Raw genomic sequence first — 18,433 nt, 5'->3', positions numbered from 1 at the left:
TGTGATCATGCCAGTGCAGTCTAGTCTGGGCAACAGAGACTCTGTCTCAGAATAAAAAAAAGAAAAGAAAAAGGCAAGCTATATTTTAGTCTTAAATTGGCCTTTATCAAAATTAAAAGCTTCTGCTGCAAAGGACACTATCAAGAAAGGGAAAGACAACCCACAGACTGAGAAAAATATTTGCAAAAGATAAATAACTCAAAATATTGGCGAGGAGCCAGGCACAGTGGCTCATGCCTATAATCCCAGCACTTTGGGAGGCCGAAGCAGGCAGATCACCTGAGGTCAGGAGTTCGAAACCTGCCTGGCCAACATGATGAAACTTGGTCTCTACCCAAAAAATACAAAAATTAGCCAGGCGTGGTGACTCATGCCTGTAGTCCCAGCTACTTGGGAGGCTGAAGCAGGAGAATCGCTTGAACCCGGGAGGCGGAGGTTGCAGTGAGCCCAGATTGCACCACTGCACCTCCGGCCTGGGTGACAGAGTAAGGCTTGGTCTCAAAAATAAATAAATAAATAAATAAAATAAAAAATAAAAATTGGCAAGGGATTTGAATAGACATTTCTTAAAAGTAGATATATAACTGGTCAATAAACACATAAAAAGATGCTCAGCATCATTAGCCATCAGGTCAAAACCATAATGAGATACCACTTCACTAGGAGGGCTGTAATTAAAAAGATAATAACAAGTGTTGCCAGGGATGTTGAGAAGTTGGAACCCTCTCATGTAGCTGCTGCGAATGTTAAATGGTTTAGCCTCTTTGGAAAATAGGCTGGCATTTCCTCAAATGGTCAAACATAGAGATACCATTTGACCCAGCAATTCAATACCTAGGTTTATAACCAAGAGAAATGAAATCATGTTCATATAAAACCTTGTACACTAATGTTTATAGCAGCATTATTCATAATAGCCAAAAAATGAAAACAACTCAGGTGTCCATCAACTGATGAATGGACAGACAAAATGTGGTGTAACCATACAATGAAATATGATTTGGCAATAAAAAGAAATGAAGTACTGATTCATGGCACAGCATGAAAGAAGCTAGTCACTAAAGAGCACATCTTATGTGATTTTATTTATATCAGATATTTAGAATAAGTAAGTCTGTAGAGAAAAAGTAGATTAGTGATTACCTAAGACTAGGTGGTGGTGAGGAAGGGTTAGGGCTAAATGGGGGTGGTGGTGACTGCTAGTGGTACTAGGTCTCTTTTTGGAGTGATGAAAATGTTCACAAATCAATTGTGATGGTCACACAACTCTGTGAATATCTTAATGACACCATTAACCTCTCTATGGCAGTTGACACTATTGACTGTTCCTAAAACTCTTTTGGCTTTTATGACACAGTTCTACTGATCCCCCCTGCCCCTATCTCTGATATTTTCTTCCTAGCTCTTTTCACCAGCTTGTTCTTCCACCAGTGGTGGTGTTGGGTCGTGATTTCATTCATTATCCATGGCTTTTAGAACATCTGATTTGCCCGTTACTTGTGAATCAATTTTTCTAGTCCAGGTAAGTGAACTGAGGAACCATCTTTTCTGTTGCTTATCGGACAACTCCCTCTGAATATCCCAGTGCTAATTAGTTTCCCTCTCAGATCTGGTTTTCTTCCTATGTTACCAATTGACCCAGTCACTTGAGCCAGGGGCTGGGAGCCATCCTAGATTTCTCTCTCACCCTCTGCATGGAGTGTCATGTAGCTGCCTTTTTTACACCTGCCCTCTCATCTCCATTCACACTGCTGCTGCTTCTGCTACAGTTAATCTGTAGTTTATCTTTCACTAAGACTGTAAGTAAGCTCCGTGAGATCTGGGGCCATGTGTGTTTTCTTCATCACTGTCTGTAATGCTTGGTACATTGCATGTTATATAAGTAGTATTTGTTGATTGAATAAATGAATTCACAAATGAACTTGTCTTCCTAGTTTTCTTTGTTCTGATCCATTCTTGCTGCTGAATTTTTCTGTTTGAAATGCAGACCTAACAGTGTCTTTTACTTAGAATAATTAAATAATTTCCCATTGCTTAGAGGATAAGTCTATTGCTTTGCATACAAGGCCCTTCATGATGTGGCCCCTTTCTGCTTTTCCAATTTCCTGTCCTTTTCATACCTCCTCTCTACACAGTACCCCGTTTTCCAGCTGTGTTTCCTGAACTGGCCATTCTTTCCCATATCTTGCCCTATTAACTGGAAAGCCCTCCTTTTTACCTTGAATCCTATCACTTCTGGATAACTCTTATTCTGCCTTCCTAGAATTTATCTTCCTCTGTGAAACTTCCTGTACCTCACCTATGCAGAGCGGAAACTTGGATGTAACTCTACTAGAGCATGCATTACATTGCATTACATTATTTGTTTAAGCATTTGTCTATGAACAAGGACTGAGTCTCACTTTTGTATCCCCATCACACGGTGACAGATATAGTGCCTCCCACATGGGAAGTACTCATTAAGTGCTTGATTAAATGAGTAAGTTGGAAATCAGAGTAGATTATAGAGAGTTTCAGTTTTTCTGGATGTGGCCTCTTCAACACTGAACTCTGGCTGGCCATCTGTGAATGATGTACAAAGGATATCAGTGAGGGGTGGATGGATCACAAGTCCATCACCACCCCAGAAAAACAATCAAAAACATTGCTGATGATGGGTCACATACATTATTATTATCCTTGTATGACTGAGGGCTGGTACTGGACACAGCTGCAATCAGAATGGTTGTTCAGTATAATGGATTGATTAGGCTAACTCTTATGCCATAAGACATTGATTTGAGCCACAGTAAGTACAGGCAAATGGGTACACATTCTTAATACTGGTCACAATCAGTTGGTCACAACCTATTGTCTAAATAATTAAATAATTAAGAACATCTTCCTACCACCTTTTTAATGTAATGCTCTTTAGTTATGACTTACACTGTACAAATCAGTAACAAAAGTCTTCCCAGCTTTGTTTCGTCTTTCTGTTTTCTTGTACTTAGTCTAGCTAGAGGAGACATCTACATTAACATATTTTTCAGTCTAGGTAGTGACTTGAACCAGCCAACCTTTTTTTTTCTCTCTTTCTTTTTTTTTTGCTGGAAAGAAACCAAATCTCTCTACATTACTAAACCAAATCGAGTACATTGTGATGAAAGGAGTAATAATAACAACAGCAGAAGACAAAAGGCCTCTCACATAGAATTTTGAACTAAAGTCACATATTGAACAAAAGATATTTAAATTAACTACTGAACAAAGTAAGAACTCTTCAAAAGAAACAGGGCTTCCTGCCAAGCCCCCTAGAAATGCCCCCAGGCCTCTTATTCATTCACTACCATTATTTCAGTTTATGTCTAAAGATGTTTTATTTCTTATCTCATTCTCTTCCTACCACCTAGTGGACACATAGTTGGCACTTACTGCTTGTTTATTGAATTGAATGGAATCAAGCCCCAAGAGTTAAAGGCTATTCTCTGAAGAAGAAAATAAAAGAGAAATAATTTTGTCAGTGAATAGAACTAACAAGTCTGAGTTTCTCTCAGCAGTGGAATAAAGTTAGGAAGGGATAACACGTACAATTAGCTCTCTGTATCTGTGGGTTCCACACTTGTGCATTTAACCAACTGTGGACTGAAAATATTCAGAAAACAAGGATGGTTGCATCTGTGTTGAACATGTACAGATTTTTTTTCCTTGTCTTTATTCCCTAAACAATACAGTATAACAACTATTTACATAGCATTTATATTATATTAGGTATTACAAATAATCCAGAGATAATTTAAAGTATGTGGGAGGATGTGTGTAAGCTACATGCAAACGCTATGCTGTTTTATATAAGAGACGAGCATCTGTGGGTTTTGGTATTTGAAGTGGGTCATGGAACCACTTCTCCATAGATACCAAGAGACATGACTATATTTCTTATAAGGTTAGATTACTCCAAAAGGGTTGTTTTAAAATACTGACCCAGAGAAACCTATTCAGACTACAACTAAGATCTGTTTGTTCTTTTCTCTGTTTTTGTTTTTTTTAGATGGAGTTTTGCTCTTGTCACCCAGGCTGGAGTGCCATGGCACAATCTCGGCTCACTGCAACCTCTGTCTCCCGGGTTCAAGTGATACTCTTGCCTCAGGCTCCCGAGTAGTTGGGATTCCAGGCGCCTGCCATCACGCCCAACCAATTTTTGTATATTTAGTAGAGACAGGGTTTCACCATGTTGGCCAGGCTGGTCTCAAACTTCTGATCTCAGGTGATCTGCCCACCTTGGCCTCCCAAAGTGCTGGATTACAGGCGTGAGTCACTGTGCCCAGCTGCTCTGTTTTTTGTTTTTTGTTTGTTTTTTTTGTTTTTGTTTTTTTAGCCCTTTAATCCACAGGGCTTTTTTTCAGAAGGAATCAGGTTTATTTTAAGGCATTAAAAAATCAGGCATCAGACAGGTGTGGTGGCACTCACCCGTACTCCCAGCTACTTGGGAGGCTGAGGTGGAAGGATTCCTTGACCCCAGCAGTTCAAGGAACTGAGCAATATAGCAAGACCCCATCTTAAAAAATTAAAAAAGAAGCATTTGTTGATTCTTATGACCTGTTTGCAAAGTTGTAGTCTATATTGGGAATCATGTTTCCCCATACTAAGCTGACCTCCAAGAATAACATTTCCCCACCAGCCATGAAAATTCCTGTTAGTTAACAAAAGACATTTTGTGAATTAATCCCTTTCTTGTTTGTTCTACTCTATTTTTTTTTTTTTTTTTTGAGACAGAGTCTCACTCTGTTGCCCAGGCTGGAGTGCAGTGGTGTGATCTTGGCTCACTGCAAGCTCCGCCTCCCGGGTTCACACCATTCTCCTGCCTCAGCCCCTCAAGTAGCTGGGACTACAGGCACCCGCCACCACACACGGCAAATTTTTTGTATTTTTAGTGGAGACGGGTTTTCACTGTGTTAGCCAGGATGGTCTCGATTTCCTGACCTCGTGATCCGCCCGCCTCGGCCTCCTAAAGTGCTGGGATTACAGGCGTGTGTGAGCCACTGCGCCTGGCCGGTCTACTCTATTTTTATTTGGAAAAGTTGGGTGCTATGGAAATTTTCTGTTTTGATGGTGACAGGAGAGGACAGGAAAATGCATTTTCTGTCATCAATGGATTAATGGCTTAAAAGTAAAAGATTTGTCTTTGGTTCTCCTAGACAGGTTTTGCCAGTTGTTCCCAAACAGGACATACCTTTCTGCTTCTGTAGATCTTTAGAAACTGGTTCTTTGGAAGTTCTCGACTTGTTACTTCGGTGTTAGAACACTGAATTGTAAAGATCTAGAAAAGAGGATGACAATCTTTGAATAAATGGGCAGGTCAAGGTAACAATCCTCTCTGCCTTCACTTAGCGTACAAAGTCCTTCCTGAACTAACTGAGCTTTCCTTTCTAGCCTCATTTCCTCTGTTGAAGCCACACCAGCCTGTCTTTCTAGTCCTGGCCTCCTTGTACTCGCATATCTGACTGACCTTCTTTGCCTGTGATCCTCTTTTTGGTTGGGCTGCCTGATTATTCTCTACTGGGCAGCTTCTCCTTTCCAGGCCTGGCTCCTTTCTTCTAAAAGACCACATAGCAAAGGCATAAATGAAGGTTAATTTAGTAGCTGTGTGAAGAATGAATTGGAAGGAAGAGTCTGGAGCAACAAGACCAATTTTAGGAGACAGTGAAGGTCTCATGGATCTGTGCTGCCTGATATGGTAGCCACTAGCCGCATGTGGCAATTAAAATGAAATAAAGGTAAAAATTCAGTTCTTCAGTTATACTGGCCACATTTCTTTCTTTCTTTTCTTTCTTTCTTTTTTTTTGAGATGGAGTTTTGCTCTGTCACCTAGGCTGGAGTGCAGTGGTGCAATCTCAGCTTACTGCAGCCTCCGCCTCCCAGGTTGAAGCAATTCTCCTGCCTCAGCCTCTCGAGTAGCTGGGATTACAGGCGCCTGCCACACGCCCGGCTACTTTTTGTATTTTTAGTAGAGACGGGGTTTCGCCATGTTGACCAGGGTGGTCTTGAATTCCTGACGTCAGGTGTTCCACCCGCCTTGGCCTCCCAAAGTGCTGGGATTACAGGCATGAGCCACTGCACCACACCTATGCTGGGAACATTTCAAGTGGTTAGTACTCACATGTGGCTAATGGGTACTGTATTAGGTGGCACAGATTAAATAAAATATTTCCATCATAACAGAAAATTCTTTGGACAGCACTGCCAAAAATCAATTCCCCAAGAAAAAATGGCATTCATTCTACATAGTGATGTTTTATGTGTTGTACCTTAAAAACAATGCCATTCATTGTCCCTAATCTAATTCTAGGCAGAGTGTATTGAGCAGTTATGAATACTATTGCTTCAAGTATGAATGCAGCTTAGAATAACAAAATCAAATTTAGTGTTTATCACTTAAGTATTCAAAAATAGCATTTAAATAAATGCCCTTGAATATATTTTTCATTATTTATCTTTGCTTACCTACTCCTACTCTTACAAAGAGGCGTCAATTAATTACATGCCATTCAGTTTTTAGTAATTACCTCTACTGGGGTCAGATTATTTGCTATTTGCAAAACTGTTTTAATGTTTTCATCTAGTATAGCCATGATTACTTTATCTTTGGATAGTAACTGTTTGTCATATATCAGCCTTCTAGCATTGCTGCCTTTGAAGGCTTTTTATTTCATTGAATTAGGAGTGATTTTTTTTCTTTTTTCCTTTTTTTGAGGCGGCGTTTTGCTCTTGTTGCCCAGGCTGGAGTACGGTGGTGCGATCTTGGCTCACTGCAACCTCCGCCTCCCAGGTTAAAGCGATTCTCTTGCATCAGCCTCCAGAGTAGCTGGGATTATAGGCATCTGCCACCATGCCCAGCTAATTCTTGTATTTTTAGTAGAGACAGGGTTTCACCATGTTAGCCAGGTTTGGTGGTGAACTCCTGACCTCAGGTGACCCGCCCGCCTCAGACTCCCAAAGTGCTGGCATTTATAGGCATAAGCCACCATGCCCGGCCACATGGTTTTATTTCTTTACCTCAGTGTAGTCTTAATCCCCCACCCCACCCAGTCCAAGAGCAAGTCCTAATAATAGTTCTTCCTTCAAAAGGTAACACAATTCTGTTCTTTTCTCCATTTCTATTTTCACTACTTAAGTGATCCTCCCATCTCAGCCTCCCAAGCAGCTGGGACCACAGGTGTGAGCCACCACACCCGACTAATTTTTTGTAGAGACAGGATCTCACTGTGTTGCCCAGGCTGGTCCCAAACTCCTGGTTTCAAGTAATTCTCTCACCTCGGTCTTCCAAAGTGCTGGGAATAAGTGTGCACCACTGTGCCGGCCAGGATTTTTCTTACTCCATTTTTTTACTCTTTAAACTCAATCAAAAGTTACATGGTTAGCCGGGCGCGGTGGCTCACACCTGTAATCCCAGCACTTTTGGAGGCCGAAGCAGGCGGATCACGAGGTCAGGAGATCGAGACCATCCTGGCCAACACGGTGAAACCCCGTCTCTACTAAAAATACAAAAATTAGCTAGGCGTGGTGGCAGGTGCCTGTAATCCCAGCTACTCGGGAGGCTGAGGCAGGAGAATGGCATGAACCTGGGAGGCGGAGCTTGCAGTGAGCTGAGATCCGGCCGCTGCACTCCAGCCTGGGCGACAGAGCGAGACTCCGTCTCCAAAAAAAAAAAAAAAAAAAAAAAAAAAAAAAAAAAAAGTTACGTGGTTAAATAGTAGGACTGACATAATTCACTTAGTAGTGAAAATAGAAATGGAGTAAGTAACTTAAGGTTACTTAAGTCACTACTATCACTCTCCCGGCTGACTGCAGTAGCCTCCCTGCAATCATCTAGGAGAGTGATACTGGTTACCCTGCTTTCCCCTCACCCCCTAAAAATAGGCAAAATGACCTTTTAAAAAGAAAATCAGGCCAGGCATGGTGGCTCATGACTGTAATCCCAGCAGTTTGGGAGGCCAAGGCAGGAGGATCGCTGGAGCATGGGAGTTTGAGACCAGCCTGGGAAACACAGTGTGAGACCCCATCTCTACAAAAGAAAAAAAACAAAAAATTAGCTAGGTATGGTGGCTCATGCCTGGAGTCCTAGCTGCTCCGGACAGAGGATCTCTTGAGCCCGGAATCGCTTGAGCTATGATTGCGCCACTGCACTCAAGTCTGGGCTATGGAGCCAGATCATGTCTCTTAAAAAAAAAGAAAAAAAAAAAAAAAGAAAAAGTCAGATTAATCTCTTGTTTAGAACTCCTGCCACCTATTATACTGATAAACGATTCCAAATATTTCAAGCTGGGCTAAACGGCTCTTTATGATCTGGCCCTTGCCTTCTTACCCAGCCTCATCACCACACCACACTTCCCTCCCTCCCTGAGCTTCAGCCACTCTGGCCTCTTTCCAGTTCCTAAAATACACGCAGTCTTTTCTTACCTTAGGGCCTTTTTCTGGCTACTCCTCCTGGATTGTTCTTGCCTAGCTCTTTCATGAGTGGCTCCTTCTTAGTTTCAAAGTCTCAGCTCCAATGTTGCTTCTTTATCTACTCTTTCCAAAGTAGGCTCCTCTGTTTCCAGCCTGTACTCTTTATAGCATCATTTTTACCATTATCTGGCATCATATTTGTTTATTTACTTGACTCTCTGTCTCTCCCTACTAGACTATAAGTTCCATGAAGGCAGGAAACTTATTTTTATTCTCTATCTCTACTACCTAAACAGTACCTGGCACATATTGTTGTGCTAAAAACAATGTTTAATAACACTGAATAACTTACTATTTTCTAAAGGAGATATAAGAGGAACTCACCTAGTTCTCCCTCTCACCCTTGCTCTCTGTGTCTGTGTCCCTCCTTCTCCCCACATATATAAAAGGAATCTCTCTGTGTCATAAATGTGAATATCTTTCTAGGCCCTTTATACTGAATGTGAACCAGTGACTTTGTGGCTGAACTTCATCTTTTACTTCATGAAATCATGGCCACAGCTTTTTAAATAGTTGGTTTCAGTTGGAAAACATAGTGAACAATACATCTGGAAATATTCTGTCATGTTTTGAGCTGAGAAACTCTAGAGAACCAGCTGCTGATTTAAAAGCCTTTTATTATGATACAGACAGTCTATTGTCTACAGAAGCATTGGCTGTTACACAGTGGTAGATATGTGTTGCTTTTTCTAGCTATTAACTTGAGAGAAAAAACTTGTATTCATAATTTATGCATGACTTATATTCTCTGAGAATAGTTTATTGTGTTATTTTCTTTAGCTGATTTACTGTGCATTTAGAGAATTTTTGATACAGGGTCTTGCCCTGTTCAGGCTGGAGTGCAGTGGTGTGAAACACTGCTCACCACAGCCTCAACCCCCTGGGCTTAAGTGATCCTCCCATCTCAGTCTCCCAAGCAGCTGGGACTACAGGTGTGAGCCACCACACCCGACTAATTTTTTGTAGAGACAGGGTCTCACTGTGTTGCCCAGGCTGGTCCCCAACTCCTGGTTTCAAGTAATCCTCTCACCTTGGTCTTCCAAAGTGCTGGGAATAAGTGTGCACCACTGTGCCGGCCAGGATTTTTCTTACTCCATTTTTTTTTTTTCTTTAAACTCAATCAAAAGTTACATGGTTAAATAGTAGGAGTGACATATTTTGCATTCTGGGGTTTTTTAATTTCACAGATTTCTACATTAAAATATGGTTTATAATTATGATTTAGTACTCCTAGGTGGCTTTATATTGTTAAAATGGATGAATTTTGCCATTTACTATATTAAAGTTTACTCTTATATTTTATAATACATGAATACAGTGGAAGAAAAATTGACATTCAAGACCTGCACAGAGATAATTTTGAAGAAAGTGAATATGTGTATGATTAGTGGCATAATACATACGTAATTTGTTGTGTGACATTTAATATTTTGATAATTTAAGAAAATTTCTGACCATTACTATTTGGAAGATTTATATAAAATGACAGATAATTATGTACTAAGATTATTAGGTAGAAAATAATTACAACTAAATAACTTAGACTGGGAGTGGTGGCTCATGCCTGTAATCCCAGCACTTTGGGAGGCCAAGGTGAGTGGATCACTTGAGGTCAGGAGTTTGAGACCAGCCTGGCCAACGTGGTGAAACCCCATCTCTACTAAAAATCCAAAAAAAAAAAAAAAAAAAAAAAAAAAAAATTAGCTGGGTGTGGTGGCACATGCCTGTAGTCCCAACTACTTGGGATGCTGAGGCACCAGAATCACTTGAACCTGGGAGGCCAAGGTTTCAGTGAGCCGAGACTGTACCACTGGGCTTCAGCCTGGGTAATAAAGTGAGACTCTATTTCAAAAACACAAACAAACAAAAAATAACAAAACAGCTTACAGAAACATTTTTGTGTTTTTAAATTACAAAAATTACTTTAAAATTTACATTTCAGGGGCCGGGCGCGGTGGCTCACGCCTGTAATCCCAGCACTTTGGGAGGCCGATGTGGGCGGATCACAAGGTCAGGAGATCAAGACCACGGTGAAACCCCGTCTCTACTAAAAATACAAAAAATTAGCCGGGTGCGGTGGCGGGCGCCTGTGGTCCCGGCTACTCGGGAGGCTGAGGCAGGAGAATGGCGTGAACCCGGGAGGCGGAGCTTGCAGTGAGCCGAGATCCCGCCACTGCACTCCAGCCTGGGCGACAGAGAGAGACTCCGTCAAAAAAAAAAAAAAAAAAAAAAAAAAAAAAAAAAAAAAAAAAAATTTACATTTCAGGAAATTAGAAAATAGGAAATACAAATACAAAATCGCTCAATTTCCTAAGCATTAGTACGACCACTGGAATATTTTAAAAATATTCTTTCAGTGTTGTTGCTTTATTTATACATGCGGGTTTTTTTTGGGTGTTGTACTCATAATGTACTTGTTATTTATATTTCTTCTTTTAAGTGAAATATAATGTCATAAACATTTTCCCATAATGCTGTTTTTATAACCATTGTTTTAATGGCCCCATAGTACTCAACCTAGCAATATACCTTAATTTACTTAACTATTCCTCTTTGTTGGAGGAGTTATTTATGAAGTGTTTTAGCTTTTATAACTATCATCATAGTGAATACTTTTGTGAATATTGTTTTTATTACCACGTTTGGTATTATAGCTTATAAGGTATATTCTCAAAAGTGGAATTTCTAGGTATGACTTTTTTTATGTCTCCTAACACATTCTAACAAATGATTTTCCAAAGAGAATATGTCAGTTTATATCACCACCTGCAGGGTGTAAAACTATCTATTCCATTGTTGCATTCAGCATTATGTATTCTTTCTTTTTAACTTGCGCTATAATTAGGGAAAAATACCATGTTGTTTTAATTTCAGTTTTTTTGATTACTAGTAAATGTTGCATATTTTCATGTTTGGTTTCTAGTGTCAGAATCATAATAGTTTCAAATATTTTCCCCAGTTCCAATAACTATTTATTTTCTATATAGATATTTTTTGTCTGTCTAACTTGATTCATATACTTCAGGTAACATTTTAGAGATGTGGCAGAGTTTTTTGGCTAAACACACACACAGGTATTCTCAATGATGAATTTCTCCTATTATGCTCAATAATGCTTTCAAATTAGTTACTCTGGAGAAGGAGTAATACAACATTATGTTTGTATTCCATATTATTCTGGTATATTGTGAAAGCATATTATGTGAGTAATCCTAAAAAATTTTTTAAATCCAGAAATCTCCCTTAAATCTAGAAATTTTAATGATAGATTATGTTTAAGTATATGTTTCAAATATGCTTAAGTAATAGTTTTTTAAGGTCTGAGAATTTGAATTATGAATTTTTTTTCCTCTTGTAGGTTGGAAAAGAGACTGTTCAAACCACTGAGGATCAGATTTTGAAGAGAGATATGCCACCAGCATTTATTAAGTGAGTAATTAAAATATTCTTCTGTTGCTAAGCAAAATAGTGCTCTTGTTAGGAAGAAAAAGTAGCTGATTTCAGTAACAACTTTTTTTTTTTGTATAAAACTTTTGTTTACAATTGAAATTTCAACTTTTTTGTCTTCTTTTTAAAAAAACTTCATTTTAGTCTTTGATATTAGGCATTTTTGACATAATAAATTTTTTTTTCCTTTTTGAGACGGAGTTTCACCCTCGTCACCCAGGTTGGAGTGCAATGGCGCGATGTCAGCTCACTGCAACTCTGCCTCTTGGGTTGAAATGATTTGCCTGTCTCAGCCTCCGGAATAGCTTGGATTATAGGCATGTGCCACCATGTCTGGCTAACCGTACCTGGCCGATTTTTGACATAAGACATAAGATCATGACTTTTGAGTTTTTCTTTCTAGGATGAAAAGTATTCAGAGACCCATTGTGACTATAGCATGCATGAATCTGCATTGTATACTGGGCACCTTTGCTTGGAGACAAGGGAATAATGGTAGATAGAAACTTTAAAAAATTATTGTTTCGGCCAGGCAGGGTGTCTCATGCCTGTAATCCTAACACTTTGGGAGGCCGAGGCAGGTGGGTCACCTAAGGTCAGGAGATCGAGACCTTCCTGGCTAACATGGTGAAACCCCATCTCTACTAAAAATACAGAAAAAAAATTAGTCAAATGTGGTGGCGGGCACCTGTAGTCCCAGCTACTTGGGAGGCTGAGGCAGGAGAATGGTGTGAACTCGGAAGGCAGAGCTTGCAGTGAGTGGAGATCACGCCACCGCACTCCAGCTTGGGTGACAGAGGGAGACTCTGTCTCAAAAAAAAAAAAAATTATTGTTTCATATTTTCAGTTACATTTTAAATTTAAGTTATATTTATATATCTCCTACTACTCCTAAAAATAATTTCCAGGCTTTTTGGGCTATTCTACATAAAACAAGCAGACATACTAATTTTTGAATACTTAAAACTTTTTAGGCTCTTATATTGTCTTTGATTAGTGGTTTTGTTCTATATGGCAGTCAAGTTGTAAGCAAAAGTAAAAGCTGATGGATAGGACAGAAAAAGTAGAACTCATAGAAGTTAGTAAGAATAGCATAAGACTTTTCAAAAAGAAGATGTGTGAAGGACTTGAATAGCACCTCAAAAGAGGAAATGTAAGTGGCCAATATTTTATCTCAGTCATCAGAGAAGTGCAAATTATTCTATTATACACCCTAAATTAAGAAGCCTGATAATATCAGTTGTTGATAAGATATGGAACAACTGGAATGTTCTTACACTGCTGTTGGGAATGTAAATTGGTGCAGCCACTTTGGAAAACAATTTGACATTAGTAAAGTAGAGGATAAGCAGTTCCACTCCCAGTGGAACTGGGAGTATCTTTATGTTCCCTAAAGATACTTGTCCACATGCACACCAGCATCCATATAAAAAACATTTCTATCAGCATTGTTCATGACGACTCCACTGGTCTATCTAGAGTAGAATGGGTAAAAATAATCATGGTATAGTCAGAAATTGTAATATTAATCAGTAATGAAAAGGACTGAGGAATTTTCACTTAAAAATGGTTAATTTTATGCTATATGAGTTTCATTTCAATTGAAAAAACAATGAGGCCGGGTGCAGTGGCTCACACCTTGATCACTTGAGCCTAGGAGTTTGAGACCAGCCTGGGCAATGTGGTGAAAACTCATCTCTACAAAACATTAACTGCATGTGGGAGTGTGAGCTGGTAGTCCCAGCCACCCAGGAGGCTGAAGTGGGAGGATCACCTGAGCTGGGGAAGTTGAGGCTGTAGTGAGCTGTGACTGCACCACTGCACTGCAGCTTGGGTGACAGAGTGAAACCCTGTATCTAAAAATAAATAAATAAATAAAAAGACAAAAAAAGAGGAATGAATGAATCTCAAAAATAATTGAGGGAAATGAAAGTCAGATAGATAGATAGATAGATACGTAGGTTCCACTTATTTAAAGTTAAAAAATGGCCAGGTGTGGTGACTCACACCTGTAATCCCAGTATTTTGGGAGACCAAGGCAGGTGGATCACTTGAGGTCAGGAGTTCAAGACCAGCCTGGCCAACATGGTGAAACCCCGTCTATACTAAAAATATGAAAATTAGCTGGGTGTGGTGGCTCACACTTGTAATCTCAGCTACTTGGGAGGCTGAGATGGGAGAATTGCTTGAACCCAGGAGGTGGAGGTTGCAGTGAGCCGAGATCAAGCAACTGTACTCCAGTCTGGGTGACAGAGTGAGACTCTGTCTGGAAAAAAAAGAAAAAAAAAGCTCAAAAACATGCAGAAATAAACTATGTTGTTTAGACATGCCTATTTATATAGTAAAAAGATGAAGATGAGTAAGGAATAATGGTCACTACAGCCAGGGTAGATAGTATCTCTGGGAGGGAGGAAGAGGTTTATACTAGGGAGAGGTACACAGGGGCATCTAAAAGTGGTAATAATGTTCTATTTTTGATTTAAGTGATGAGTTACGTGGGTGGTTGTTTTATATGTATTCATTATATTATACATATGTTTATTTTCTCTATGTATGTTATATATCACAACTTTAAATAAAGCTAAAAGTGTTCCTTTATTTTTATCCTCCTTATGTTCTATTATTTTCATTCAACAGATGTAAAATTTTCACCCATATTGAAGTCTTCTTATTTCTAACTAACTTGAGTGGGTGCTTTATGCAACTGTGTTTCTGTTAATTCCACAAAATGTCTTCATGTGTCAGGAAGTAAGGTGCTAAAAGCATCTGTTTTTTTTGTAGAGCCTATTTTGTGGGAGTATCTTTTTTGTCCTACCTTCATTGGACTTGGTGATCTCAAGGTTTCTTCTAGCTCTGACCAACAGGAGCCTATTTTGTTCACATGCCATCCAATCAGCCTGGTTATATATATATATATTTGAGACAGGCTGTTACTCTGTCACGCAGGTTGAAGTGCAATGGTGCAATCATGCCTCACTGCAGCCTCGATCGCCCAGGCTTAAGTGATTCTCCTGCCCCAGCCTCCCGAGTAGCTGGTGTGTGCCACCATGCCCAGACAATTGTTAAATCATTTGTAGAGGCAAGGTCTCCCTGTTGCCCAGGCTGGTCTTGAACTCCTGGGCTCAAGCGATCTTCCTGCATTGGCCTCCCAAAGTGTTGGGAGTACCGGCATGAGCCACTGTGCCCCGGTCTTAGGCTGTTAATATTAAGAGGAATCTTATGCTGTCAACTAAACATTTTATAATTAAACTTGCATTTACCTTGCATTGAAAACATAGCTCTAGCTTGTTGCAGGTTGCCCCTCACACCTTGGAAGGTACAGAGCACGGGGAATGAGTGATTAGGGATTTCACTATCAGGTAGGTAGTTCGACTAGAAGACCCTGCAAACAGTTGCTTCCAACCATGACATTCTAGTCTATGAATATGATTTGATTGGTAAATGGATTTTGTCAGGACACTTATTTTTGCTAATCCCCAGAGATATATGCTGAAATATGCTATGTGCTCTCACAGGCTTCCTTGGGGACTTAGAAAAATTAAAAATGAGCACACCCTAGTTGTGATAAAAATTTCAAAAAATTTGGTCACTTTAAAATAAAATAAAACTTCATTTATCACCCTGTGTGGTAACTAGGGCATCAACCCCTTACTCTAATAATTGGTAATTTAAAGGAAATTAAGCATTTATCTTGCCTTTCCTGTACAAAATTTTTACAGTAGCCCAATAGCCCTAGTTGTAAGGTGAATTCTAACCAATAAATGTGGAAGACATGACATAATTAAAAATCATTGATCACTGGGCACGGTGGCTCACACCTGTAATGTCAGCACTTCGGGAGGCCGAGGCAGGCGGATCACCTGAGGTCGGGAGTTCAAGACCAGCCTGACCAACATGGAGAAACCCCATCTCTATAAAAATACAAAATTAGCCAGGCATGGTGGCGCATGCCTGTAATCCCAGCTACTCAGGAGGCTGAGGCAGGAGAATCGCTTGAACCTGGAAAGTGGAGGTTGCGGTGAGCCGAGATCACACACCATTGCACCCCAGCCTGGGCAACAAGAGCGAAACTCTATCATTGATCATGTAATTGTTGATTTAGGTAAGAATAGTCAATGGATGAAACCATTCAGAGGTTTTAACTTTTATTTTGCCATGAGGAAAAACTCTGGTCTCCATGGTTAATCAGGGAAAAGTCATGTGTTATGACCAACTGAAAACTTTACTGAGCAGTTTTTTAAAAGTATATAATTTAATATGCCACACTCTGAAACGTTACTTGAAAATAGCCTTGAGTACAAACAACAATATGGCTGTGGTTGTCCAACAAATTTGGGGGCAAATAAATATTCTATAATTGAAAACATGGTGGAGGACTAGGCATGATGGCTCACACTTGTAATTCCTGCACTTTGGGAGGCCAAGGTGGGAAGATTGCTTAAGCCCAGCAGGTCAAGGCTGCAGTGAACTGTCGTCATGCCACTGCACTCCAGCCTGGAGTGAGACCCTGTCTAAAACAAAACAAAATAAACCGTGATGGATTTTTATGCTTTTCTTTTCTTGTTTTTCTATAGAATACAAAATGAAGCAGAAAATAGTAGGTCTTGACTTGGAAAAGACAGGGATAGAGAGGGGGGAAACAGATGGAAGCAATTAATGACATCCTCTGAACTATTGAGTAGGACATTCTTTTGAGCTGCTTGGTTGATGTTTAGAAATTTCTAGGGCATGACCGACTGAAACTTCCTCTGTAGTCTACTTTTGCAAGGATTTCTCAAGTGACTGCTTAAGTAACACTAAAGGCTAAAATATTTAAAAATTTATTGTTAGATCAGTCTGTACTCCTAGAATGTTAAGATGTCAAGGCTAGAGAAAACAAGATACTTGGCCTATAGATAGATTTATACCTAAGCTATCTGATATATATTTAAAGGTTTTTCAGGGAAAGATATGATACTTTTAGGATTTGGGGATCTCAAGATCCTATCATAGTCTATTTGTGTGATTGACAATTAAAGGCATATTGAAAAATGGGTTTAATACATTTAAAATGATGTAATTGTCGATGAGGAACTTCCAGTGCTCATGCAATTCCTTATTGTAAACGTGAGAACCATTTTATATAGAACAAGATTTGCATGGTCACAGCCTTTCTCTTGGGTGGAGCAAAAGTTATTTGATCCCTGGCTGAACTGGCAGACAGAGCTCACAATTTACTAATTTTACCCAAGATTGCAGTAATAGCCACGGTGTTGCATAAGAGGTGTAGGGTTGCATGGCGATTGCCATAGAAACTGCCCAGACTGTCATAAACTTCAGGAGTGCAGCAGCTATGCTGTATTGTTGAGATATTGGTTAGACTAACCTTATAACCCTGTAAGAAATCATTTGTTCCTGGCTGAGTCCGGTGGCTGACGCCTGTAATCCCAGCACTTTGGGAGGCTGAGGCAAGTGGATCACTTGAGGTCAAGAGTTGAAAACCAGCCTGGCCAACATGGTGAAACCCGTCTCTACTAAAAATTCAAAATTAGCAGGGCGTGATGGCACATGCCTGTAATCCCAGCTACTTGGGAGGCTGAGGTAGGAGAATCACTTGAACCCGGGTGGTAGAGGTTGCAGTGAGCCGAGATCATGCCATGCATTCCAGCCTGGGCGACGAGAGCAAAACTCTGTCTCAAAAAAAAAAAAAAAAAAGAGAAATCATTTGTTCCTTTTGAGACTGTCAGCAAGGGAGTCAGCTACTGTACTCCATGTTTACATTTTGTATCACTGTCAGTTGTCATTTTCTTCTTTGTCATCATCATCATCAGACTGCTGTGGCAGTAATGTTTTATGTATAATTGATTAATGGGCTAGATATGTTCCTTGGTTAATTATTTACTGATTGCCTTCTATGTGCCTAGTGTGCTAAGTGCTGTTTATAGAATAGTAGTTCTTACCAGTGTGTAATGAATGGTCACTTGTGAGATATATTGCAAATAATATGTTAACAGTAATAAAGTGCTAGAGGGTACTAATGCTTTGCTTTTAAAAAAACTGAATTGAGAGGCCGGGCGCACTGGCTCACGCCTGTAATCCCAGCACTTTGGGAGGCCGAGGCTGGGGGATCACGAGGTCAGGAGAGCGAGACCACGGTGAAATCCTGGCTCTACTAAAAATACAAAAAATTTGCCGGGCGCAGTGATGTGCTCCTGTAGTCCCAGCTACTCGGGAGGCTAAGGCAGGAGAATGGCGTGAACCCGGAAGGTGGAGTTTGCAGTGAGCCAAGATTGTACCACTGCACTCCAGCCTGGGTGACAGAGTGAGACTACATCTCAAAAAAAAAACCGAATTGAACATATTTAAGTTCACATGTATAATAATATCCCTCTCATTTCTGGTCATTATGAGTTTTTTTTTTAAAACTTTAATTTAAGTATAATATGCTTGTTATTATGTTTTCTTTAGTGGGAGAGAAATTAGTGGAACTACAGCTATTGTGACTGGAAAGTGTGCATAATCC

The 18,433-nt window shown here is 39.9% G+C and overlaps 3 protein-coding genes across 5 annotated transcripts in view; 2 read left to right on the top strand and 1 right to left on the bottom strand.

Moving 5' to 3' along the window:
- CAMK2G (calcium/calmodulin dependent protein kinase II gamma) overlaps positions 1-18,433 on the bottom strand; it is a 1,229,125-nt gene that overhangs the window by 222,950 nt on the left and 987,742 nt on the right. The window lies entirely within an intron of this gene.
- Positions 1-18,433, top strand: part of ADK (adenosine kinase) — a 711,694-nt gene that overhangs the window by 31,823 nt on the left and 661,438 nt on the right. The gene's annotated exons all lie outside the window — the stretch shown is intronic.
- The window catches only part of VCL (vinculin), a 125,862-nt gene that overhangs the window by 36,477 nt on the left and 70,952 nt on the right, over positions 1-18,433 (top strand). For all 3 annotated transcript variants that reach the window (XR_007728684.1, XM_050803406.1, XM_050803405.1), the window contains exon 2: positions 11,843-11,913. Coding sequence is in view for 2 of the 3 variants with exons in the window: in XM_050803406.1 (XP_050659363.1) it covers positions 11,843-11,913 (71 nt within the window). In the remaining variant the exon portion in view is untranslated. The remainder of the gene's footprint in view (positions 1-11,842; positions 11,914-18,433) is intronic.

The sequence above is a fragment of the Macaca thibetana genome, chromosome 9 (assembly GCF_024542745.1).
Source record: "Macaca thibetana thibetana isolate TM-01 chromosome 9, ASM2454274v1, whole genome shotgun sequence".
Classification (NCBI taxonomy): domain Eukaryota; kingdom Metazoa; phylum Chordata; class Mammalia; order Primates; family Cercopithecidae; genus Macaca; species Macaca thibetana.
This window is presented reverse-complemented; position numbering and strand designations above follow the sequence as displayed.